This window comes from Elgaria multicarinata, chromosome 6 (genome assembly GCF_023053635.1).
Source record: "Elgaria multicarinata webbii isolate HBS135686 ecotype San Diego chromosome 6, rElgMul1.1.pri, whole genome shotgun sequence".
In the NCBI taxonomy this organism is placed as follows: Eukaryota; Metazoa; Chordata; class Lepidosauria; order Squamata; family Anguidae; genus Elgaria; species Elgaria multicarinata.
In genome coordinates, this window is record NC_086176.1 from 102,356,168 (window position 1) to 102,383,603 (window position 27,436).

The 27,436-nt window shown below is 42.1% G+C and overlaps 1 protein-coding gene across 1 annotated transcript; it reads left to right on the forward strand.

The window, feature by feature from the left end:
• The first annotated feature begins 459 nt into the window (after positions 1 to 459).
• LMAN1 (lectin, mannose binding 1) lies at positions 460 to 27,232 on the forward strand. Its single transcript, XM_063128188.1, has 13 exons — positions 460 to 773; positions 5,349 to 5,503; positions 5,587 to 5,694; positions 7,383 to 7,444; positions 7,784 to 7,883; positions 8,668 to 8,791; positions 11,279 to 11,337; positions 12,766 to 12,898; positions 14,523 to 14,716; positions 14,842 to 14,912; positions 21,037 to 21,190; positions 22,960 to 23,081; positions 25,234 to 27,232. Exons 1-13 carry the CDS (start codon positions 536 to 538, stop codon positions 25,268 to 25,270), a joined length of 1,557 nt encoding a protein of 518 aa, XP_062984258.1. The 5' UTR covers positions 460 to 535; the 3' UTR covers positions 25,271 to 27,232.
• The last annotated feature ends 204 nt before the right edge of the window (positions 27,233 to 27,436 follow it).

Sequence of the window (27,436 nt, forward strand, 5' to 3'; positions counted from 1 at the left end):
GAATATACCAATTTTGGAACCAATTGTACTGTGGTTTGCATTGCAAAATAACAAAGTCATATTTATTTATTTATTACATTTCTATACCGCCAAATAGCCGGAGCTCTCTGGGCGGTTCACATTGCAATTTTAAAGCTTGGATAAAAGCATATAGAATTAAGAACTCAAGAAGAAAGCAGAACAGAAGAAGAGCCATGCTGGATCAGAGCAAAGGTCCACTTAGTCCAGCACTCTGTTCACACAGTGGGGGAGAAAACAAGGGACGGTTGCTCTATATTTAAATGGGCGCGAGAAAACAGTGGGCGGAGCTAGTGTGGAAATGACAGCTTCGAACCTTCCCCCTCCCACCATACAATTGCCTCGTTCCTTGTGGGACGGACTGAGTGGGGGCGGGAACAGGGAGGCCACGCCCCCTAGAGACAAGCCGCTGCGCTCCTTGCCCTTTGGCTGGGCGAAGGACCCGCCCCTCCGGGCGTCTCGGCCAATCAGCTAGCGCCCTGTTGGCCGAGCCGGGTTGCATGCAGCGGAGACCAAGATGGCGGCGCTCTGGATGCAGGAGGGTAGCCCGGCGGGACCAGCTGGGAGGTTGTTCCTAGCCGCGTTGCTGTGCCTGGGCAGCCGCTGGCTCCCGACCGCCGATGCCGATGGCCAGGCGGAAAGCGGCGGCGCTGCTCCTGCGGCGCCTCACCGACGGTTCGAGTATAAATACAGTTTCAAGGGGCCGCACTTGGTGCAGGGGGACGGGTCGGTGCCCTTTTGGGTTCACACAGGCAGTAAGTACCAATATGGGGTTCTAGCGGGGTCAGGGAAAGGGGCTTTGAATGACAGAACTCAGTCCTAGAGCACGTCGAGAGGAGGGGAGCGTTCCGCTAAGCATGTGCAGAATGCACCTAACTCGCCTTGAGTGCCCGCAGACCACCCCCGCGTCTGTGACATTCGGGGCAGGGCCTTTTCTAAGCAGTCTGTATAAACTTGCTACCACGGTTCAGGCGAGAGACAGGGAGGCAACTGGGGACCTCTCTGGCATTTAAGTCCATTTCCAGTCCTGTTCTCCTTATCTGCAAGCCTGCCACGTAGCCCTTCTGGACTCTTTCCTAACCTTGTCAATAGTAAACATAAGGAGGCTGCCACCTAATTTTTCCATCACATGTATATGGACATGCATTTGCACATGTATGTATGTATTCTGTTCGCCCTCCTCCAGGTGCTTTGGGCTTGCCTTTGTGCAGCTGCTTCATTATAAGCAGTGTGCAAAGTGAGCAGAAGGTAAACCCTGGCCCTAGTGCTGCAATAGTTGCAAAGAATTCCAAGCTACATGGGCTGTAATGGGATCCACCAAGGCAATTTATTGCAAAAGTACATACTTGGAACAGTTAGCATTTAAGAGCACTTTCACCTTAAATGTTAATGATATTCTAAGAATATTTCTTTGCTTTGAGCATTCAAAATAAGTGAAGGGATAGGTGGTAGATAGCGAGTAGACCCGTGCCATATAAGAATGCAGAGGTGGCATGCTTGCTGCTCAGAGGGATGATTTTGTTTATAGTCCTTTATGGCCATTGACACCTTCCATTATATGAGTGGGATGAGAATGGGAGGCTTGGAGCCACAACCTTCATACCTATTACCCTAGAAGAGAATATTGTCTACTCTCGCACTTCATATGTATGCCTTTCTCTCTCCACACCCAAACATGCTGACCCCTGCTGCTATTGCTTCCTTTACTAATGTACTTTTATTTGGCATTGCCGCTGTGCTGTGTGTCCTATAGAACACAGAAGGAATTTGGCTCCTGCTTAGAGAAATTAATAAGGTTTGGGCAAGGGATATGGCTTTACAGGCAGAGACATCCCCTTATAGCCTTGACTCTTAGTGCAGGGTGGGCAACTTGTGGCCCTCTAGATGTTTTGGCCAACAACTCCCATCATCCCTAGCTGGCATAGGCAACGGTGAGGAATATTGGGAGTCATGGCCTTCCATACGGTTTTGACCTACAAGCTGTTTGTCCTTGTGAATACCTGTCATTTCTGTAAACCGCCCAGAGAGCCCTGGCTATGGGAGCGGTATATAAGTATAATAAATAAATAAATAAAATAAATAAATATCATGTTGCTTTATAGCAAGGGTTGGTAACCTCTGGCCTGCATGTCAAACGTAGCCCAGAGGCCCCCCCCTCAAATCTGGCCAACCAGCATCCTGCCAGGCCCTCCCCATAATCTCCTTGCTTTCTTGGGTTTTTTTAGAAAGCTGAGCAGTGGGGAAAAGAGGGCTATGGACACACACACCCTTTTCCTTTATGCTCAGCTGTTTTTCAGCCCTCAGCTTTTAGCATAGCAGGGATGAAGTGAAGGGGAAGGGGAGCTTGCCCTTGGGCAAATGCTTCCCTCTGACTAAAAAAAACCTTCTCTACCCGTGCCTTATGGCTATTATAATCATAGGATTATAGCTGTAGGTCTGTTCCCCACCCCTTTCCCAAATCCTAAGTAGCCAAGATAATAGATGGGTTGAATAAATCTCCTGTATATAGAAGAGACTTGAAACCTTTATTTCTGGCTCTCTGTTTTGCTGGGACATGATTTCACTGGCCTTTACCCCTCTGTCATAAAGTATTAGTTTTTTGTTTCGGATTTTTTTGTATTGTACACTTCTGAATGCCGTTGCATACACAATCGACCTTAAGAACTTTGGAGTACGGTGCCTGCTCAAAGAGCAGCATTCTTCCCATTATAGGGCTATTTATTGTTTGTGTTGCTTTTCCATGCTAGGTAATTGGTAGCATCTTTCATTACCATTATGTAAACTAGACCATATGGTGCTTAAGTAAGCCATGAAGGTTTCCCAGTAACACGTTTGTTTTTTAAATGCATTCTGACAAGCAAGCTGCTTTTTCTGTTGCTTGTTTGTTCAGGGAGTCATAGTCACTTAATAGTTACACCCCATTTATACTCTTGTTATAGTAAGATAGCTAAATCTCAAAGGATTTTCTCACACTTTTTCAGTGTATGATATAGGTAGAGAGGTTTTTTAACCCATGTTGGTGATTGCGACTAGACTGGTAGTTTATTCCATACTAATTAACATAGGCTGAAGGGATCCGATCCTTAGAATCTTGTGTCAGTAGTTTATGAGCCTGTGGCATATGCGAGAAATCACTGAAAAACATCATTGCTTGCTATAGCAACTTAATAACACATCTTGATTTTCTGTAGCTAATGTATATTTGTCCTTGAGGTTAAAGTTCAGATTTTGAACTGTGAGTTGCTCACATGCAAGCTAATTCAATACATGACGCGGCTGCCAAAGTATCTCTTCAATTTATGCCTCGGGAATGAATGTAGACTTTTCATTTAACGTGTGAAACTGCTTTAAGCTGAAGTCTTTTATGCTGTTCTTGATATTTCTCATGCAGTTGCCCGTTCAGTTAATTTTAGTTGAACCGAACTATGGAAATGACTTGATGTGAAACGTTTTGTATCTTTTTAGTGATGTGTCACTGTTGACAGAAATGAGAGGCCAAAAGAGAGGCCAACACCAGGCCTATCAACACCTGTTTTCTACTCCCACTCCCATTTTAATTTTTTTGCTTAACATCCATCCTGATGAGTTTTGATGAACTTCTTTACTTGGTCCAAGTACAGATAATATGCTACCACTGCCCTTGGACGCTTACTTCTAACGGATTGACGCAGCTGCCTGCAGTGCTGTGTTGACTATTCTGTCACTGATTAAACTAGAGGCAAATAATTTCTGATATTAAATCCAATGAGAACTGGGCAGATACTCACATTTAACACAGTATGCATGTAAATCAAGAATTGGGGGGAAATAATTAAGACCATAATGAAGTCCCTTTCTCGTTAAAGACCAAAAACGAAACAAACACAAGTACCAGTTTATAATTTTTATTTTTATAGATGTGCTACTTGTGGTCATTTGTTTCGTTTCTGGAGTGCTGTATCATGCACATTGCATTGCCTGCACATTGGATGATTTTGAATAATGGGGTGTGTGTGTGTGTTTCCTACACACACAGGAGCATGGTTCTGGCGCTAATACAAATTGAGAGTGTTGCCAAGTACTTATTTATTTAGTGGAATATATTATTGTGGGTGGGATGTTTGCCCACCATGCTTATATTGTACTTTACTCTAGCCACAGAGCCTGGTGTCCATGTTCTGTCTTATGGCTGGCCTACATCTTTTGTGATCATTTGCCCTGTAAAGTCTTTTCAGCATCGGATGTCCAAAATGGCTTAGATCAGAGTCTGCACACCAGTTTTCTCATTCACCATATGTGGCTAACTTGCTAATTTTTATTTATTATCTGTTTGACTTCTATCAAAAATGGTACTCAAGGTGGATCGTTACGGGTTCCTGTGGTCTCTGTGACCCTGGGCCGCTTCCTAACTGATATGGCCACAGAGTGGAAAGAAACTGGACTGCCTATATTTGACTCGAGTTTGCATATTCACCCTGTGACCCTCTCTGCATGGGGAAAGGGACTTCTTTTCCTTACTCAGTGCTAGAGAAAGTGCTGCCTTTCTCCAGTGCTGAGCATTGGGCGGAGCCTAAGAGATGGTCCAGAGCCTGGAAAATAAGCTGCCAGGCTGGATGGGGAATTTCTACAGGCTAGAGATTCCCCATCCTTGACTTACACACTTTCAGCCCTTATTGATTGTCCTTGCTCATTGTAGTAGGTGCTGTGATTGCCACACATGTTCTCCCTGCCTCAGAGCTTACAGTGATGGGAAGGATATTTAAATATGGCTTACCCCTGCTTTATCTTGTTCACCACTGTGGACATCAACCAAGTAGGCGAACAGTCTGAAGCTGCCATTTGTGGAGGGAGCACATGTTTGTTCCCTATCTTCCTCCAGTGATGCACTGCAGGGCTGACTTTATCTCCCACTGTTAAACATTCTAGATGCCATTATCCTCCACTTCAACCTTCGACCAGTTGTTGTCATCTCAGAAATCTACTTTACATGGTTGTTGTGAGCAAACTATGGGTGATGGTGGCACACCTTGTGCACTGCTTGTGGTAGGGGAGTAATATTTACGCTCAGTTCTGTAAAATCATTTCTCTAACTCTGTATTTTAATCTTACATCAATTTTGCTGCGTGGTTTTATCCTGGTTGTGCTTTTCATACTGTATTTTGTATTTGTGTTTTTAACCTGTTGGTTGTTTTATTATGGTTTTAATTTTTGTGAACCTCCCAGAGAGCTTTGGCTATTGGGCGGTATAAAAATGTAATAAATAAATAAATACCATGTGTTTTAGGAGAAGTCATTCTTGTAAGTGTTATCAGATTTTAAAGATAATAATCTGTTATGAACTTTCCTTTTAGATGCTATCCCCAGTGCTGATCAAATAAGAATAACCCCATCATTAAAAAGCCAGAGGGGATCAGTATGGACAAAAAGCAAATCTGTATTTGAATTTTGGGAGATTGAAGTGACCTTCCGAGTGACAGGGAGAGGGCGAGTAGGAGCTGATGGATTGGTATGTAAGAATAGCTACTTTGCAAACATATCAGTTGTTTAACCCTGAACATGTAAAATTTAGATTTGGATTTCTCTGAACAGGCAGTGTGGTTTACAGAAGGACAAGGCTTAGAGGGTCCGGTTTTTGGAGCCGCTGATAACTGGAATGGTGTTGGCATCTTCTTTGACTCGTTCGACAATGATGCAAAGGTAAGTGGAAAGTTATGCAGACTGTGCACAGTGGCTAAAACCTTAGTGCATATATAGCACTATTTTGTAGTAGGTTCTACAATGGCCATCAGGGTCATTAAAACAGTATGTGTGAATTTACAGCGTGTTCCCATACATGTTCTCTCAAAAGTAAATTCCACAGAGTTCAATGAATCTTATTCGTGAGGAAGTCTACATAGGATTGCCACCTCAAATGTACTAGTTGAATTGATTCATAGAACGCAGCACTAAGCTTTTATAGGGTGATTCTTGAAATGGATTAAAATAATACTTAGGTACGTACGTTGCCTTTTTGTTGTTGTTGTTGACAGAAGTAGGACCTAGCAGAGAATCTGGTGACATCTATCTCAGTAAAGCAGCCCAAAGAACTAAGCTGTAAGAAATGCTTGGATTTCTGAAGATCATCTAACTATTTATGTTATCCTTCAGAGTTGGCAGTGTAACTCTAGTAGTGAAAAGAAGTAGAAAATATTTCATGATTTTGGGGTGGGGGGTAATGTCAGTGTTGCTTTAAAAAAAGATTACCTTCTTGTGTGCAGCAATCAAGTGGGAACTCATTGAGTACCACCAGGGAAATTACTATAGTGAGTTAATATGTATATAACATCCACTATCTGCAGCTAAGAATGTACAAAGTGCTTTCACTGCAACTGGGATAATATATAGATAGGTTTCAACACTCCTGTATCTTTCCCATCTTTCCCATTATGCTAGAATATAAAAATAATCCTGCTTGTTCAAGCCAAAGGTCCATCTCATCTGGCATTCTGTGTTCCGCACTGGTCAACCAATTGCCTCTGGGAAGCCCACAAACTGGGCTTGAAGGGAGTAGCCATCTCCCATTGGTGCTGTCCAGCAGCTGGTAATAAGTGGTATGAAACCTCTGAATTATGGAGGTTCCATATAACAGTCCTGAATAGCAGAATAGGCTGTTATACTGACCCTCCATGGATTCCTCATCCCATTCCATGTAGCATGCAAAGCTGCAATAAGATGTTTGTGGTTTTAAAAAAAGGCTCAATCATAATTCAGATCTTTCAAAACATGACATTGGGTAGTGAGGCAGTTTCTTTCAGTCACTGAAATGCATTCCTCCGTTTTCACGAAGTATAAATTGTTATGAAAATTGGCGCATCTTAGAAGCTTAAGGGTCTCAATTAGTATTAGGAGCTTCTTATGTTGATAAATCTTGATGTCAGTTCTGCCAAGCAAGTATGGCACAATGTAAAAGAACTATTTTGAAGGTAGTTTTTGTTTGTTCATCTCTTAACATGAGTTATTTTAATTGGTGATAGTGGCATTGCAGTAATTCTTAAAAAGTCCTTGGGTTTGATTTCTCTAGCTATGTGTTAAGCTCTTAAGTTTTTCTTTTGTGTTCATGTATTTCTGAACAATATCCACTTATTAGCGAGCACTAATGCTTCAAGTTGGCTTTGTGTATTTTCTGATAAAATATGTAAGGTCTAAGTCAAGTATTCATTAGTGTATTAAATTATGACTGGGGCATGATTTGGAATCTGAACTTCAAAAAGGCATAATACTTCCTAGCTAAATTGGATAGTTTTTTGGACATTGCTGGAAGAGTTATCTAATAACTAAAGCTAGAAGAGTTCCAGTTTAAAGCCATTTATAATCTGGTTTCATATTTATTTGCATTTTCCCTCAAGAAAAACAACCCAGCAGTGATTGTGGTTGGAAACAATGGCAAGCTCAATTATGACCATCAAAAGTAAGTTGTATATTTGTCTGATCTATGTTGAATTGAAGAGGGTTTATGAACTAGGATGGAATTATTTTGAGCAACTTCTGCCTGTTTTTATTTACTTGATGATTATCCTACCCAATTCCAGCAGGTTGAAGCCTGTTGTAAAATAAAACCCTGGCTAAGATGTTCCTTTCTCTCTGTTTGTTTTAGGGTGCATGTTAATGGAGTTGTTATTTCATTTCTGGAATAGATTGCTTAAACTTTGTTCTAGTTATGTGTGCTGTGTTTCTTCACTTCTCAACTGCGTGGTTCTGCTATATTTTCTGGCTTTTAAACTGCATTTATATGTTCTGTCCCTTAAAGTGATGGTTCTACACAGTCGTTGGCATCATGTCAAAGAGATTTTCGTAACAAGCCTTATCCTGTCCGAGCGAAGATCACATTCTACCAAAAGACACTGAGTGTAAGTGCTCTCTATTCTCATTCTTCTTTTCTATGTCTACGTTTGATGCTGGGGTCTCTGAGGATACTTACTTTTTATGGCTGTAAAAGTTGGCGATGATTGTACTTCTGAAAGTGAGAGGTGAAGTCTGAGCTGCATGTGGTGTGCTGATGCAAGGAGAGAGTGCCATGCAGCCAAAAAACCCCACACCCATCTTAAAGTTTGGCAGTGAGATGAAAAGCTGGTACAGCACAGGAACAAAATTTAGTAGTAGTAAAATTGAGTTCTGCGGTGTAACCTGAGAAACAGCTTTCAAGTTCTTTGTTATCATGCCTTCAAGGGGAAGATGTGGACTTTGAACCTCTGGTTCAGCTTACACATTGAGAAGTAACATTTTAAATGGTTCCCCATAATTAATGAAAGACTTAAACAGTAATTTAAATTACAATTGTAATTTAAATTACAATTTAGTAAGGGATTAAGATATAGAAACAAATCAGTTTGTTGTTGGTGTCAAAATGGGGGCTGTTGCATAACTCAGTGGAGTATATAAGGGCGGATTGTGGAGGACTTCTGTGTGTGGATGAAAGACAGGCAGACAGACGTATGGCACTCTATTCACCGGCCATGCTGGCTGGAGATGCTGGGAGGAGCATCCAATACATCTGGTGGGCACCAGCTTGGGGAAGACTGATCTAGCATCTCTGCCTATACAGGGCTGGGAAAGCCCTTAGAGCGCAACTGCCAGTTGGAGTAGGTATTGCTGGGTTTATATGCAGCTTCATGTTTCTACATCTCTTTTTAGGTATTTATAAACAACGGCTTTACTCCAGACAAGGAAGACTATGAATTTTGTGCCAAAGTAGACAACATGGTGGTACCTTCTCAGGGATACTTTGGGATCTCCGCAGCAACTGGTGGTCTTGCAGGTGCTTTCAGTACTTAAGATGTACCTTCCCTCTGTTTTGTTAAAGAAACGATTCCCCCACCCCTTTGGGATAAATTAATATGTGATCATACAAAATGTCTGCTTAATTAGTAACTGACGAAGCACCAATTGTCACTGGCACTCGATGGTAAGATTTTTGGAAGGCTGCAGAGGGAAGGAGTTAAGTGAGCAGGATGTACAATTTCAAGTTGTTGCCCTGTTTCCTTCCAGTTGAATGATTGTGGTTCTTGGCATTTGTGTAAGAGAGAAGCGACTCCTTTGTGAGAGCTCTTCTTCAAGATTGAGGGGCAGAGAATCAATTGCATCTGCTCTAGGAGGAAGGTTGAAATGCTTTAAGATCTTGTCCAGCTAGAGTTACTATCAAAAGCCATCCTTTTTTATTGGTTGGGATCTACTTCTGGCTCAAAGGATTGGTTACTTCCAGTTGGATTTATCACTTTTCCTTTGGAGAACCAGCTTCCCTATTGCCCTAACCATATCGCAAAATGCTTTTGGAAAGATTCGGTTTGGCATGACTCTGGGGGTTGCTGTTTGAGGAAATTTGAGCCCAGTGCTCTCTTGGGCATGCAGAACTAGTTGTGTTTTGGATCCCAGCCATGGCCTTATTATTTTAGTGGCTCTCCTGATAAGAAGACCTGGGCCAGAGCTACTGGAATTAATAGTAAGCAGCATGGCTTGGATTCAAAGCACAAAACATTCTGCATGCCCAAGAGAGCTTTGGACCTGTGTTTACCTTTGAATTTGCAGTGAACCCACAGTAGTAGATTCTAATTATGTGGACAGGATCATATCTGTGCAGCACCTGGAAAACTAGGCTTTCACGTGTAATACTTTATTAAACATATATCATTATATGAAACTCTTCTGCCTTTTTGCTCCAGTCTTTTGCCCAATGTGGCCTTGGGGCAGATTCGCATGACCAGCTTACGTAGTGCATATTTTTTAATGGCATAAACTCCGTTCCTCATGGAGGGGCAAGATAGCTTACAGATGTGAAAGGCTCCAACCCCATTTTCTCTCCATACTCACTCAGTGTTGTGGGAGCTCTGTTCTATGCTATGATTCCGCATTAAAGAGAAGAATGTGTGAGTAGGCGATAACGGTTTGTGATTTGACCTGACCCACAAGATTGGGATATTCACCCACTCTTCCCCAGAGGTATGCGTACAGAAGCAGCTCCCATGTTGCATGGTGTATTTAAAAAGCGGGCATTTGTGTGAAACGACATTTCAAATGGCAATCTTCTCTAAATTAAAATCAATACGTTTCATTTAGAATCAATATATTCCTTAGGTTTTGCTATAGGAATGGATTTTTGAGAATACTTTTCTACTCACCTTTACTCATATGGGGCTTGCTGGTAGGCCACGTAGATGTGTGCGTGTGTGTATACGTGTTCATTAGTTGGTTCAAGATAGTAGGTAGGAGCTTATGCACACATACACACACACACACACACACACAGTTGGATATTGACTTTTTTTACAACCAGTTTAGTCAAGCTAACTCCTGAATTCATAAATCATGGGGGTGGGGGGCAACTTTATATTGGATTGCATTTCAGATCTTGCTGTATGTAATTCTTGCACCAAAGGGATGGGTGAGATTGACACAGGCAAACTAAGGTGGTTCGAGAAATCTTGGAAAGTATAGTATAGATAGCTTGTTCAGTTCTGCCTTTGGAACAGTAAATATGAGGCCTAGTAATCTCTAGCTGATTAGATAACCACGAATTCAAAGTAAAACTACTAACATAACTTGCAAATGATAACATTTTGCCGTTTCTTTTAAAAACAATAAGGGCAGTGTTATACATGACAATTGTTGCAGGAATACCAACCTGTTGCACTCCTGACTTCTGCAGCAAAAGTGTTAAGTGTGGTTGTGGTAGGTTTAAGGAAGCCCTCAGTGAAGTGCCCCCTGCCCCATCATCACCAAGAGCTTACCAGAAGGGTGCTGACGCGCACGGCTCCACTCTTTGTCTTTTGATGTTGTCTGGTGCTGAGTGAAAGAGTGGTGGGCAGCTGCAGTGCCCCCCCTCATGCCTGTGGGACCCTGCCCCTAATTTAGTGTCCATCTGTGATACTATATTGGAGGCGGAGCTCAAAGGTATTTGGGGAAAGGAGAAGATAGTTGTGTAAGCTGCCCAGTCTGCTGCTTCTCCATTCAGTGTTGGGTCTCTTAAGTAAAAAAATTAAAAGAATGGTGCCGGCATTGGCTGCAGTGGGTCTCAGGGCACCTGGAACTTTAGCTACCATGCTCTGTGCTGATGCTGAGCCTAAAAAAATAGATAAACATACATGCCTCCCAGCATTCAGAATCTGTAATGTTGCCCTCTGTGTCACAGCCTGGAGGTGATCATGTGATGGGAGAGGTGAGAGGAGAGTTTTATATAGATAAAGTTACTCTGTTATCCTATTAGAACAGCTGTGACTAATAACTTCGTATGTTTGGTGTTTTTATTCAGATGACCATGATGTCTTGTCTTTCCTGACTTTCCAGTTGACGGAGCCTGGCAAAGTAGCGGTAGGCATCTGTAGACAGCAGCACTTATTTTGAGATGTACATGTTCGTGGGGACTTTGTGGAAAGAGAGGCTGTTACCCATTCACTTTACCATTGGATAATACATCAGTCTCAGTGCAAAGCAAGTGTTCCCCATTGTTTAAGTGGAACAAGGGATGAGTATGTAATTTGCAACTGGGAGATTTTAAGTGAAGTGGGATTGAGGTAGCAGTCTCCTTCCAGTGGGCTTTATTTGCCTATTTGAATTTTAATGTATTGTCTTAATTTTTTTTACTGTCCATTAATGATGAGTTAAGGAGGATACCTTTGCTGGAAAGCTATGAGTTTTACATGATAGACAGAGAATTTCACATTGATTTTTAAGAGCGCTCAGGTGGATGCCATCAAGGCTTAATAGCACATTGCAGAGCACTCCATAATTTTTAGTTTCATGTCACTGACAACAGGATTTGGATGCAACCTTCATCAACATGGTGGGTTCCAAACATCAAAGGCAGGGTAACAAAGCCTTTGATAGTTAAACTCATTGGCACATTGTTTTAACTGCTTTTAAATTATATATTGTTTTAACTTGGATCATGGTTTAATATGTTTTTAACTGTGCATATTTATTGTTTTATACTGTATGTTTTTTATCTGTACGCCGCTCTGAGATCTTAATGATATAGGGCGGGATATAAATGTTTTAAATAAATAAATAAATAATAAATAATAGTAGCTGGTGGCATATTGGTTTTGTAAAGCTTTCCACAAGTTCTCTAAAAATTTTGATTTGGCCTTTCCCAGCTCTCGATTTCTTGTGTATAAACATGTGAGGGCAGACCAGGAAAAAATGGTATACTGAGCATTTGTTAGTCCATTTGAAAAACTTAATCGTGTGAACCATTGCTCACTCCAGCCCTATTCAGGCATTTAACTCCTCGTGCAATTGCACTCCCACAAGGGGAAGAGTGGGGCAAAACGTTCTGACGTCACCCCCCAGTGTTGTGTCCCCATTACTGGCCCTTCCACACCCCACACATAGGAGGAGAAGGTCTAAAGTGGGGAGCTTGTCCGCACGATCATGCAGCCTTCTAAACGTATGGGGAGCCTATATGCATAGAGCAGGGTCTTTTCTTCTGATTTCACTCACCCACCCCTGGCCCAGAGCATCAATGGCTCTGGCAGGTAAGGCCCATGAGTGCAGCCCCACTGTTCCCTTTACATAACAGGCATCATATGAGCACTTGATATCTCAGTTGGGCTTGTTCTGAGTGCGAAATATCCCAAAACTATTTGTTTGTTTGTTTGATTGATTGTTTAATTATTACGTTTCCATGCTGCCCAATAGCCAAAGCTGTTTGGATGGTTTACAAAAATTAAAAATCCCAGCCAGAACTTCTTTTTTTACAGTGTCTACTTAAATAATCTCTTGAAATTTGTTCTATAGCCTCCTCCCGATACAGAAATTCCTGAAAAGGACAAAGAGAAATATCAAGAAGAGTTTGAGCATTTCCAGCAAGAGCTGGACAAAAAGAAGGAGGAGTTTCAGAAGGAGCACCCTGATGTGCAAGGAGAGCCCAGTAAGTGGCTACTGGACAGGCTTGATGGGGGAAAGAGGCATGACTTGGTTGGAAGGTTTATTTTCCCAGTGATGCATTAATCTTCATTTAATACTGAACGGACATGGATGTTTGCTATACTGTCTGTGTGAGAAACGGCGAGACAGTTCTGTATCTCCAGAGTTACCACACTCGAAGCCACATGAAATTTGAAGAGGTGTCTGATTACATTTTTTTTCCAGTTATCAGTGCAGCAAAAAGTTGCAAGTCTTGATCATGTGAGCTTCAGTTACAATTATTTATGTGCTTAGGGCACCACTTGCCTAATTTGTAGGTCTGTTCCAACATGTATACAACTCTTTAAAAACTGTTATGGGTGTAATATTCCCCACTTTGTGGCTTTATTGTACCCTTTTGTCCAGTTTCTGGCTTTTGCCCAACATATATAACACTCTTTGAAAACCATTATTAATATAATATTACACCAGTTTTAAAATCTCTTCACTGGCTGCCAATTAGTTTCTGGGCGAAGTATAAAGTGTTGGTTATTACCTTTAAAGCCCTACATGGTTTGGGTCCAGGTTACCTGCGGGATCGCCTTCTCCCATACAATCCGCCCCGCACACTCAGGTCCTCTGGGAAGAATCTACTTCAGTCTGCCAAAATTAAACTGACAAGTATTACTCAGAGGACCTTCTCTTCTGCTGCTCCCAAACTGTGGAATGGCCTGCCAGAGGAGACTTGTCAACGTAATAGTCTTTTAGCATTTAAGAAAGCCGTAAAACTGATCTATTCTGGCAGGCCTATCCAGTGGAATTTTAGGATGTTTTTAGGATGTTTTAATAATGTATACTATGTTTTTAATTCAGTTTTATGTATTTTATACTTATTGTTGTTCCCCGCCTCGATCCAAACGGAGAGGTGGGTAAGAAATTATATTATTATTATTATTATTATTATTATTATTATTATTATTATTACTACTACTACTACTACTACTACTACTACAAAATTCAAAGAACCTTCTTTGGTTGCCTTGTAAGTTCCACCAGGTTCCCCACCTTGCCTTCTAAATAGCAGTGATTCTTATGAAGGCGGGAGGAGAAAAGCTTGAGAAAATGAAATAACTATGGTAGAAGTCTCAGCTTCGGCCTTGACTGCTTACATCCTTCTTTTTAGGCAGCAATCCTGTACCTAGTTACCTATGTGTAAATCCCATGAACTTGTTTTCAGGTATAGAATTGCACTGTTAGCCAAGTAGCCACATGAGGAGGGATCTTTGCCTGCAGACTTGTACTTTCTTCTAAGTTGTGCCGTGTTGCTTGAAGCATCTTCCTGTTGAATTAAAGACATTTCAAAATGGTTAACTAGAAGCTTAAACACTGTTCTGTTGTGAAGAAAGCTGTCTGCACCTGCCTTGTCTCCCTCCTTTTCATCTGTGCTCGTCAGTGCCAAATTAGGGCACTTGGGACTCATTTGGGTGTAAAATAATACTGGTTGTGAGAAGAAATTGCACAAGAATTGCGTATAGTACATGTGCACTGAAAAATATGATGGCAATGCTTGAAGGGGAAAGTGGTGAGTGTCTAGTTGTGACCCTTTGAGAGCATATATTTAAAATGCCCTTTCTGTTGTTGTTTTCAAGCGGATGATCTCTTCGAGACAGTGAGTGATCGTGAGCTGAGGCAAATCTTTGAAGGCCAAAACCGAATTCATCTAGAAATAAAGCAACTCAACAGGCAATTGGACATGATTCTGGATGAGCAGAGAAGATATGTCTCTGCAATGACGGAGGAGATTTCCAAAAGAGGAGCTGGTGTCCCAGGCCAGCAAGGGCAGGTAGCGAAGTGTTGGTGCATGTGCCATAGGCAGCACAATAGTCTACTCTTGTCATTCTTCACTAATGCTGTTGGATGTATTTGCTCATTTATTCTTTTTTATTCTTTTTCTGTTTTACACTTAAGGTCTCCCAACAAGAACTTAACACGGTTGTGAAAACACAAGAGGAGGTCCTGAAACAAGTCAGTGAAATGAAGTAAGAGCACAAGCATCAAGAAGGACACTAATAGCCCAAGTGTTCGGTTTTTTTCTGATACAGGTTTCATATTGTCTGGTGTAGATGCAGGATGTTTAGGTAGGGATTATATCAATACACAGGACAGCGCCAAAGAGAACTTGGAGATGTCTTCATAGCACCATTCATTGTAACATTTACACCGCAGTTCTATACAAGTCTGTTCAGAAGTCTCATTGGGTTTGGTGGAGCTTGCTCCCAGGTAAATGGGTATAGGATTGCAGCCTTAATTACCTTTTGGCTATAAGAATGCCTTCTAGGCTTGTTACCTTCTGCTTATATTTTGATTGCTTGTCCTCCTATCCATATTTGTTCTGTTCAAACATGCGAGTAAAACTTACAGATTTCCCAGGGGACTCCTCATACTAGCAGATAGATGTGGGGTTGTCTGCTGAAATAGCAGATGTTTGTGTAGCAAAGGTCAGGTAATTTCTTTGTGATGCAACGGGAGAGGATGGCAGGTACGAGCCTGCAAAACCCATCAGTTTTGGCAGCGGAATCATGAGTGGCTACAGGACAAGGCTTGTTGAGACAGAAGGAGAGCTTGGGGTAGTTGAGGATCTGAATGAATTCTGGGCTACCTTGCTGAAGGAAATGGTTGTCCCTGAGCTGCTGCTCGGTGTGGCCTCTGTACAGTCTTACATATGGGTTCTAGAGCTTTAACCTAGTAGCTGCTGTTCAGCCCTCCCTCCCCAAAAGTAATGTATTTAAGTGTGGACATTTGCCCCTGGAAGTAGGGTGAGCACCTCCATGATCAGTTCCCCACCCCAAAATGCTGTGCTGGTGTGCACTTCTCAAAGGGAAGAGGACATAGGGGAGGGGCCATAGCTCAGTGGTAGAGCACCTGCTTTGCACACAGAGGGTCCCAGCTTCAATTCCCGGCATCTCCAGGTAGACCTGGAAAAACTCCTGCCTGAAACCCTGAAGAGCTGCTGCCAGCCAGTGTCAACAGTACTGGGCTAGATGGACCAACGATCTTCCTATGTTCCTATGTTCAGGATCAGAATGCCTGTGAGTTTGCTGTGTTGCCACCCCCACCCCCCACCCCGGGTATCCAATCATGAGAAGGGGAAGGGGATTACCTCCTCTAATACCTTCTAAGACATTTTCTTGGGGTCTTCGCACAACATTTCTGAACCGTGATGTTTACTAATATTTTTAGTTAAAGGACAGCTCCTTCGATGTACCTAAGTAGGTCAGCTTTTATAGAATCAAGATTATAGAATGTACTTCCATTTTCACCCATGTTATTTGGGAACAGCTTTCGTTTTAATATTCTTGACAAATCTTTATACTGGAGAAGTAAATTAGATTTCCTTGTTAGCATCAGAAGCCTGCCCTTTTAGTGACTACTTATTAAGAAAGCTTTTGCGTAACATCATCTTAATATTTTCAGCTTGAGATTAAAGAACGTCTTGTAGTGGATCAAACAAAAACAAATGAACATCCCTCTTGTCTTCTGGGCCATCCCTGGATGGAAAAGCCGTATTGCCCATGTAATTTTTCATGTAAAGATCTGTATATTTCCTAATCGCGTCATTAGAAAAGACTTCTGGATTGCGTAGACAAGAGAAGAAATCTTGTCTCTCCCTCGAGCAGAGCATTTCTTTCTTGAACATTGTTCAAACCAAGTAACTCCACACCAACTATTTACTGGACCATTTTGTCCCTATTTTTTTTTTATTATTATTATTTATTTATATAGCACCATCAATGTACATGGTGCTGTACAGAGTAAAACAATAAAATAGCAAGACCCTGCCGCATAGGCTTACATTCTAATAAAATCATAATAAAACAATAAGAAGGGGAAGAGAATGCACCAAACAGGCACAGGGTAGAGTAAAACTAACAGTATAAAAGTCAGAACAAAATCAAGTTTTAAAAGCTTTAGAAAAAAAAAAGTTTTTAGCTGAGCTTTAAAAGCTGCGATTGAACTTGTAGTTGTAATTCTTGTAAAACTTGTAATTCTATTACCTTACTCTCAAGTGATTGTATTTCAAACTGTTGATATATAATCACTTTAGATAATGCAGTAACTTGATATAAGTGACAAGTAAATGCAGTAACTTGATTTAATCTAAAACAATATATTCTTAAACCTGGGTATTTCTTCTAAAAATGTTAGAGTAGGTTTTTCCTGAACTGTATATGCTGATGGCAGGGACATAGAATCATAGAATAGCAGAGTTGGAAGGGGCCTACAAGGCCATCGAGCCCAACCCCCTGCTCAATGCAGGAATCCACCCTAAAGCATCCCTGACAGATGGTTGTCCAGCTGCCTCTTGAAGGCCTCTAGTGTGGGAGAGCCCACAACCTCCCTAGGTAACTGATTCCACCGTCGCACTGCTCTAACAGTCAGGAAGTTTTTCCTGATGTCCAGCTGGAATCTGGCTTCCTTTAACTTGAGCCCGTTATTCCGTGTCCTGCACTCTGGGAGGATCGAGAAGAGATCCTGGCCCTCCTCTGTGTGACAACCTTTTAAGTATTTGAAGAGTGCTATCATGTCTCCCCTCAATCTTCTCTTCTCCAGGCTAAACATGCCCAGTTCTTTCAGTCTCTCTTCATAGGGCTTTGTTTCTAGACCTCTGATCATCCTGGTTGCCCTCTTCTGAACACGCTCCAGCTTGTCTGCATCCTTCTTGAATTGTGGAGCCCAGAACTGGACACAATACTCTAGATGAGGCCTAACCAGGGCCGAATAGAGAGGAACCAGTACCTCACGTGATTTGGAAGCTATACTTATTATTATTATTATTTATTTATATAGCACCATCAATGTACATGGTGCTGTACAGAGTAAAACAGTAAATAGCAAGACCCTGCCGCAAAATAGCATTTGCCTTTCTTGCAGCCATATCGCACTGTTGGCTCATGTTCAGCTTGTGATCTACAACAATTCCAAGATGAAACAATGGTGTCAAGTAAAGGAGGCCACAAATGGATTTTGTCCAAGATCTCCCCCTGACCCTCATGTCTTAGTAGGTTTTGAACTCCTGTCCAAAAGTTGAAAACCTAAACTCAGTCTCCTACCCCTTAGCTTCCTCTAAACGTAAGGTTCTGAGCTCCCGGAGGGTTCAAGACACAGTTCAGATGGATTTTAATACATTTTACTCTGTGAATGTATTTTAGAAATTCATCTGTATCAAATGAAATAGATGAGATGGGCATGACAAATGTTCTGCAGGTTTTAAATCTTATGCAGCCAGCAACTGTTAACTGAGGAATCATTAATATCTGCACATTTTGCATCTTAACATCATCTCATAGAAATATTTAAAGAAACGAGTGTATTTGGTTGTTTACCACAAAGTAGTGATTGAATCTTTTCTAATTACTTTAAAGTTGCAGTCACGATTGTTATTTGACTGAATAAAGAGCTTTACTAAAGGCCACAGAGTAAGGTGCTGAACAAAGGGTTGCAGCAAACCTTCTTTGTCCGAGGAAATGTAAAGTTTAAAGCAAATTAATAGAAACAAATTCAGGACTTTGATTATTCTGTTAACAAAGAAAGGGATTATCATTCAAATAATATTTAGCTGTAGACGTTAATCCTCTTTGCAACTGGGAAGAGGCATCACAACAGGAAAAACTTATATGAACATATTGATTAAGGACCATGCCTGCCTCCCTTATCCAATCAGTTTAGATGTCTTATATCACCAGTTACAGCATCTGTACTTCTTCTGGTTTTAATTTCCTTTTCTATAAGAGCAGAAATGAATTTGTGCCAAGATAAATACTATGTTGCATTGATGCGCGCGGCAAATGAATTTGTCATGTAAAAGGTAATCATGAGCCTCATGTCTTAAGTCTTTTGCTTATCCCTAAAGCATAGTGGGGGGTTGTTTGTCATCTTTAGCTTCCTTAGAATTATGACATTAAGAATTTAGCTTCCTTAGAATTATGGCATTATTTAAAGCTTTGGGAGACACTGATTCGAATTGGTCTTGGGGGCCTTCAGATCGCCACATGACACTTTTTGCACACAGCTTACATTGGAACATGTTGCAATCTACGTTGTCATCTGCAGATTTTTTTTTTTTTAAAAAATAGTGGTAATTCGTGCTTGGAGAGATGAAGGCGGCTGTCCTTTACCCACTCAGTGAGACTTCCGAGTATACACGTGTAGGATTGTGTTGTGAGAGTTGAAACAATTCGCTGTGTCAAATGGGGCTTCAGGGAATGAATCCGATTTAATAGAGACTGCCTGCACTCCGGAAAAGTGCATTGGCTTTGAAAGTTGTGGCTATCAAAGTCACGTGGGCGCTGCTAGAGACATACCGTTGGCTGCTGTATGTCAGCTTGAAGATTTTCTTGATATCTATTCCGGTGTGCCTTGATTTAGGGCAGCTTTGACCAAGTCTCCACATTCAGTCAGCACAGTGCAGGAAGCTTGGTGTGGATTGACTTTTAACTAGGGCTGTACTTTGAATCAAATAATATTGAGCAGCTAATAAGATTTGTTGCTTCAACTGGTGGTGTACTCCTATGTGAAACAACGCACAGGCAAAAGGGTTCCATGACCCCTTCTGCTACAGCAGCCTTCCTCAACCTGGGGCGCTCCAGATGTGTTGGACTGCATCTCCCAGAATGTCCCAGCCAGCTGGCTGGGGCATTCTGGGAGTTGTAGTCCAACACATCTGGAGCGCCCCAGGTTGAGGAAGGCTGTGCTAGAGGGTTGTCTCACGACGACAGAACCCAGGGTCATCCCATGAAGCTGAATGGGCTGTCAATGACCACTAGTCATGATGGCTATATACTGTCTACACTATCTGAGACAGTATGCCCCTGAATGCTGGTTTCTGGGAACACGAGTGGCAGGGTGCTTTGCACTCATGTCCTGCTTTTGGATTTCCCAATGGAGCATTTTATTTATTTATTTACTTATTTACAATATTTCTGCACTGCTCTTTATCTAAAAAAGTAGTGAACATAGGTATAAACAGTAAAAAGAAAGATTTTAAAAAGCAAATTAAAATTGTTCAATTAAAAGTAAAGGACCGGGGGCGGGGGGGGGAAGTCACTGGTCAATTGGGGAAGGCTTCTCGAAACAGAGTTGTTTTCAGGAGGTGCCGGAAGCAGCCTAGTGCTGGCGCCTGCCTGACCTCCAGGGGCAGGGAGTTCCACAGAGAAGGGGCCACTACACTAAAGGCTCTTCTCCTGGTGGATTCCAGTTGGGCCATAGGTTGGTACTACATGAACAGAATGCTGGACTGGAATGCAGACCAGAACTCCTGGTCTGATCTAGCATGGTAGTTCTTATGGATCAAAAGCTACAATAGTCCTGGCAGAATTTTTCCTTCAGCTGCTTCTTCCGTTTGCTGCATCTTGGCTCGCTCATGGGAATGAAGGCCTGAGATCATTCTGGCAGGGTGCTTGCTGCTGTTACATTGGGGGAAGAGCCAGTTTTAAAATCTCTGCACTGGCTGCCAATTAGTTTCTGAGCAAAGTATAAAGTGTTGGTTATCACCTTTAAAGCCCTACATGGTTTGGGTCCAGGCTACCTGCGGGATCGCCTTCTCCCGTACAATCCGCCCCACACACTCAGGTCCTCTGGGAAAAATCTACTTCAGCTAGCAAAAACTAGATTAACAACTGTTACCCAGAGGACCTTCTCTTCTGCTGCTCCCAGACTGTGGAATGGCCTGCCAGAGGAAACTCATCAATTTAACAATCTACTAGCATTCAGGAAAGCTATAAAGACTGATCTCTTCCGGCAGGCCTATCCAGTGGAATTTTAAGATGTTTTTAAAATGTTTTTAGGATGTATATTATGTATTTAATTTATTATGTATTTTATCATTTGTTGTTGTTCCCCGCCTCAATCAGAATGGAGAGGTGGGTAAGAATTATTATTATTATTATTATTATTATTATTATTATTATTATTATTATTATTATCAGCCTGCCCCTGCTGACTCTCTTTAATCCCATTGGTAAGGCTGTTAGGCTTCAATTTTAGGGAGGCTTGAGGAGCTTTTTATCTCTACTGAGGGAGGCGTGCTGCAGGGAAGACAGAGAACCTCCCATTGGGAGGAGAAGAGATTGTCACCACTGACAGTGGATTTCTGTCTCTTCCCAGGAACTCTATGGGAGAAACACTGAGGCTCATCAATAGCATCCAGCATGCTGGCCCTGCTGGCGGGATTTATGAAACAACCCAGCACTTCAATGACATCAAGGAGCATCTCCACGTCGTGAAGCGGGACATCGAACACCTCGTCCAGAGGAACATGGTACTGTGATATGTGCCTGATGTTCAAGCAGTTCACTCCAGTGGGTCTGTGGGCTGCCACTGGGAGAGCGTGGTGATCTTGGCGTCAAGGCATGCCCATCTTTCACTTAAGCCAGTCAGAGGAAACCAGCAATACAAGCAGTCTTCTTATGCTTGTATTGATGATGAACTCCAGGCCCAGTTTGTGCACGTACACAAGTGGCTGCTGAATTGAGTACCAATGTTCACTTGTGATGGTAACTGAATGGCATCTGTAAAACTGATCAAACTCCAGCATAGCTTTGTCAGGCATTGTCTGTTTGGGAAGAGCTAATGTGACCAGGATGAAATACCATAATGTACTACAGGGACAATCCTTGTTGTAGATCCCAGCTTAGTAATTTATTTTCCCATCTTTGCAAATAAGTCCACAGAAGACACCAGCCCATATGTACCTCTGTAGTCGCTCATTTGTCACACGCCAATTAGCTGAATAAGGAGGGAGAACTCCTCCCAGTGTATCAGTGCCCTCCTGGGTCACCAAAAGGCATTAATCCCCATAGGCGAGTGGTTATTTGCAAGCATGTCCGACCCCTTCCTGATCCACACTCTTGAGTGATGTCAACAAGCTTTGAACCTATGTATGCCATTTGGATGTGTCAGTTGGTATCCCTGCAACTCAGTAGAAGGCCGTTCTTGCAGCCCTCCCTATACCAGAAGTGGTATGTGCAAGGCTCAGCCTTGAATCTCTCTGCAGAGAACACTTGGTAGAGATGTTTCTGTGTTTTGGAAGGAGGATAATGCATGCAGAGCACGGTTGGGTTCTGCCTTTAGAAGGGCAACTCTAGCATCTAGGCCCTCACCCAGTCTTAGTCCTAGGATGTAACTTTAGCAGAAAATTTCTGATAAATGTTCCTTATGCACACATGGGAAGGGGAGCAATAGTTGCCATGACTTGATCGGCTTTTTCCACGGAGCTATCCCTTCATGTCCCAGTTGTTCAGGCCATTCGTAAACTGCTCCAGTGTGTTTTAGTTGATCTTCAGGCACTTGGGATTGTAAATTCCCAACACGCTTGTTGGGAGCGACTCTTACTGACACCAGTCAGGCTTCTGAGTAAACACACTTAGGGTGGTGCTGAAGCTTTTTCAACTGGTTCCATGTCTGAACCCTTTTACCACTTCTTCGAATGGATCACTTGGGTGTAGCTGATTATAACGTAGACCTTCGGGGCATCACGGACTTTATTCCTACAGTGGTTTCAAGGCACTTACTACTGTCTTGTGGTATGCCTATGTCAAATCATTTTGCGATTGGGGTTCACCATTCAAATGGCAACATTGCCAGTAAAAACATAATGGAGAGATCTCTACGCTTGAATGGCCTTGGGGCAGTTTCAGGGGTTGGTGTACACCCCTGCAGAAGGCCCACTACCAAGGATTCCTGGTCCTTACTGCTGCAGTTCCTTATTCTTGCTCCCTGCTTCTTTGCTTAGCCTTTTCCTCTGTCTCAGAGAGAGCAAACAGTGGTGGTGGTAAGGAAGGGCATCTACTCTCACCTGCTCACCTCTCCACGTCTTCCTGGCAAGTAAGGAGGCAGCAGTATTGATGAAAAACAGCAGCATCTGGCCACAATTGCAATGAGGATGAGGTGGGAGAATGTCTTAGCCTAAACCTGGGGTCAGTACAGTAATGGTACACAAAATATCTCGCTAGCTGCTTCTGTACACTTGCATGCGTATATCTCTGCATTAGTCTCACTGAAAAATCGTTCTACCATCTTGCTTTCTAGCCATCCAATGAAAAACCCAAATGTCCAGAGTTGCCACAGTTTCCATCATGTTTATCTACAACACACTTCTTCGTATTTGTAGCAGTCCAAACAGTACTGTTCATTGGTTACATCATGTACAGGTAAGTGGCTTTTTTTTTTTACTGTATTTTGCAAAATGATACTGTGTCAGAATAGAACTACGTCAGTAGCTCAGAAGTGTAAAGTAGTTCTCCCTAAACAGGCACTAAATAGCTGCAGGGAAGCGTAAAATGTCTCTTGTTTTAAACCAGTTGAAGACATACTAGGCTTTCTGAGTCAATGAAATACAGGGCTGATATGACCTGTCATTGGTGCAGGGATTTAGAGGGCAGATTTGCCCTGTCATCAGGGCAGTTGTGCCTTGAGAGTCAGCCAAAAACTGTTCTTGCTCTCAGCCTTGTAGGGTTCCTCTGTAATAATACGCTGAGTTTTTCAGGTCCTTGTATTTCTTAGAAGCCCCACTCACCTGTGGGGGCAAGGCTCTGTTTTCTGAGTTGAGCAAGAGTAGGGGGATTCACTTTGAAGTGTATTGAGACATCTTGCTGTTTTCCCAATCTCTCTGAGGCTTGGTGTGAGAGCCCCTGTCCTCCAGAGCTTGAAGGAGGCTTGGTTTTTTGCCAGATTTAAAGGTGTGGGTCCCTAACTTTAATAATGTTTTAAGAACGCATTTCAAGTTTTCATGGTTGCTTATAAATATTCAAGGGTTCTCTCTGTGTGTGTCTGTCTCTCTGTGCATAAAGCTGCATAGGATTTTTGGTAGTCTGAAGTCTTCACACTGCATATATAAATCCCCTTTATGGCCTTCTATTCCCAGCCCCTTTAGCTGCAAAATATTCATTCTCCCAGATTTCAGGTTTCTCAAACCAAGTTTTTCCAGCCTGTACCAGAAAATCTTTGTTGAGAGAATTGTGCCACACCAGTAGTAGGTGATAAAAGCTAATCAAATTATAACTGTATGCAAACATGCCCAGTTTTGGAATCTGTCAGGTTGCAAGGGGAGGAAATGGAAATCTCATCAGCAACACAAGCTTGTCAGCTTCAAATAAAACACCTCTCTAGAATAAGGGTTCCGAAAATGTCAATTAGACACCTCAAAGTAAGGCAGCAATTGTTTTTGACCTTTCCCTAGTATCAACATGTAAGAGTGGCATGGCCCACACTTTCAGAGCAAGCTTACCTACAAGAAGAATGAGCTGCCATCATACACTGATGGTGCTATATAAATAAATAATAATAATAACACTTTACACTAGCACCAGGGGACAAACTATGTGTTGCATAAAAGTTGTGCAATGATAGCCTTAGGGTGAAACCCTGTGCAGGGACTTATTTCAGTCTAAACATGCATAGGATTGTGTCCGTCTAGTCTCTTTTCTCTTGCAGAGTGACCTTACGAATTGTTGCTTTGCACTGGAGGCTGGAGTGCTTAAGTCTTCGCATTCCAGCCATTTCTTCCCCTGCCTGGATTCCAAACCATCGTTTACAGAGTTAGGAGGGACAGCTGGTGGAGAGATGAGTTTCAGAAGGGTAACAGCTGGTAGAGGAAGAGTTAAGCACCACCTCTCCCCATCCCTTCTGTGTTGCAAAGTTCTTCCTTCCAAGAGTGCTTTGCAGCACAAAAGCAACCATCTGGCTCTCGCTACATGCAGCTATAATGTGACACGTCTTTTTGTCCCTAAAAGATCAAGGGAAGGATTCAAAGATTTCCAGCTACGAGTGTTAAGTGTCGTTGTACTAGCATAAACCAACACTTGCACTGTATAACCAGTGCAATGGGGGAAAGTGGCAGTTTGCTGCTGGATTTTGCTACCTCTGATTTTCCCTGTTGCGCTAGTTTTCTTGCACCAGAGTTGGTTTATGCTAGCGCAACATCATTAGCATCCAGACACCATTGGGTCCTATCCCGAAATGTTACTGGGAAATAAAATAGGTCAAAGTGGTCATACTTCCATCCATCTCCTTATTTGAAACAGCATGAAATGATTTTGTAAACTAGGCTTGAGCTGAGCAAAGCTAAGCACTAGTCTGAAGGGTGCAGTCAATTGCTTGTCCTAAATAGAGCTTGGATTTAGTCTTAGCTGTAGAAGAGGAAGTTTAGGCTGGTGCCATGCCACTCTGACCAGGCTTTGAGCTCTTCCTCTGAATTCAAGAGCATTCCTGGATCTGAAAAGAGTACGTCTGCCTTGTTCAAACAAGCAAAAAGGCTTTCTGTGTTCAGTTTGGCTAATTGATTTCTCCTTTGTGTGTCTGCAGGAGTCAGCAAGAAGCAGCAGCTAAGAAGTTCTTTTGATGGCCAGTCTGTGTGCATTCAGTGTGCGCATGCAGAGAATTACACAAGTTGCGAATGAGGGAGATGTTAGTGTTCAAAATGCTTCAATATTTTAAATTATTGAGTTGGTTTTTTTTTTACTGACTACACTGAATTCCGGATAAAAATGTTGGGAAGTTGACAATAATACTGAGCAAAAATGAGGTGAATTCTGCCCTTGATCTTCCAGGAGAGGTTGGAATATGCCCCTTACTCCACTGTGAAGATACTTCCTAAGTAGAGTACTGGAACCGAGGTTTAGCTCATAGTAATTATTACACTCTCTGGTTTTGGGGGGTAAGCAGGAAGATTTGCTGTAAAATATTTGTTACATATCTGAATTTTGTTTAGGGGAGGGAATATTAAAATTGCATTCCCCTTCTGTTTTATGGAAAGAGGTTGCAAAACAGTCACTAATTCTGCGGGCAATGTCAATCGAGTAGAGTCACATTGTTGCAGGTCTACCTTTTTTAAAAAAAGGTGCAGAAACAGTGATCAGCAGAAGCATTTAATAAAGATGTGTCGAGAGTAGCCTCCATCAGCCTCCAGATGTATTGGACTATAACTCCCATCATCCCTAGCCGGCATGCCCATTGGCTGAGGACGATGAGCTTTGTAGCCCAACACATCTGGAGGCTTCCAAGTCGGGGAAGAATTGCTCGACAACAACAGCTCAATTTTTAATGGAATTTTCTTTTGCATACGGGGGAAAAACAGCTCTACAGAAAATTGTACCCCTTTCCAGCATGTTTTTGCTATACTTCTTTGTACTTCTGACACTGACCATTCTTTTGTAGAAGTGTTCTTTAATCTCTCTTCAGCGAAGAGATCTTACCATGCACGACTTCAGAATTTGCCTGACCTGAGAGCACACACATAGTATAGTGGTGGTCTCCTTTCAAAACAGTCACTGAGCATTGTTGCAAACCGTACCGTTGTTGTGATGAATCCTTCCGAGCGGCACAGTTGTCTCCAAAGTGTGTTATAGTTTCATCGAGGAACATTGTGTGTATCCACTGGCAACATTATTCCAAATCGTCCCATTGCTAATCCTCTCATTTTTACTGGACCGACTGCCAAGTACTCTGTGTTCATCAGCCTTTATCATGTAAGCATACTTAGGGAGATTCCCAGCTGGAAAATATTTCACTCTGCCTTGTTTAAGTCTTGTAAATTATCCTTGTATTGCTGCTGTGAAGATTTGTTTTTAATGCCCATGGAAATGGTAACTGATTCGATCTCCAATATCCTTAAAATTAAAGTCAAATGTTATTACAACTCCTCTGAACTGAAAATTTATAAAAAAGGCAGCTCTAGTCTACCGTATTCAGTATTACACACATTGAAAGTATTGTGCCTGATAACTTTGAGGAACGGAACAAGTCTATGCAATAGTAGTCTATTTCTCAAATATAACCTCTCCCGGCTTAACACTGGTAGCATTATGTGTGGAATTGTAGATGGTAACGGTTTCTCATCATTTTTTATTTACAGCTGCTAAAAATTATCTTCTGCTCAAAGTTAACAATTCGTAATTCACAAAGTAAGGACAAGTAAAGAGTAGCATCACCAACCAAAATTACAGAAGAGGGCAGTTTGCCCACTCAGTTTCACACCAGCAAGTATTTTTACAGGTGCCTTGGACAAATTAATACAAAAATAAATAAATAAAAGAAGATAGTGTTGTAAAAATGACCCGGCTCAAGGGCTTCTTAATGTTGAACTTTTGCCCTCTGGGCTTGCTCCCACCAGCACCAAAGAAGATGCCACTTCTACTGCAGAAAGACTTTTCAGTGCTTTGTAAGCTGAAAGAACTGATTCTGTTGCAGTACCCTTCTAGTAATTACAAACTCGCTTGTAGAGCACACCTGTATTTTGTTTTGGCATAATGTGAATCTTCCCAGCTGTGATGCATTCAATTTGAAAATTAAAATATTGAAGCAACCAGTGGTATGCTATCTTGTGTTCAGATGGGATGAAACCAGGCTTTGAAGCATCTTGCATACTGGAATTAACACCATGGCGATACTTTTCTGGAAGGCTGCAGCTTTTTAGAACTTTGTCTTTAGTGGGAGGGAAGGAAAACCAAACCAGGCCCCTTTCAAATGGCAGTGCTCTTCCAAACAGATGCATCTGACTTTCTGCTAG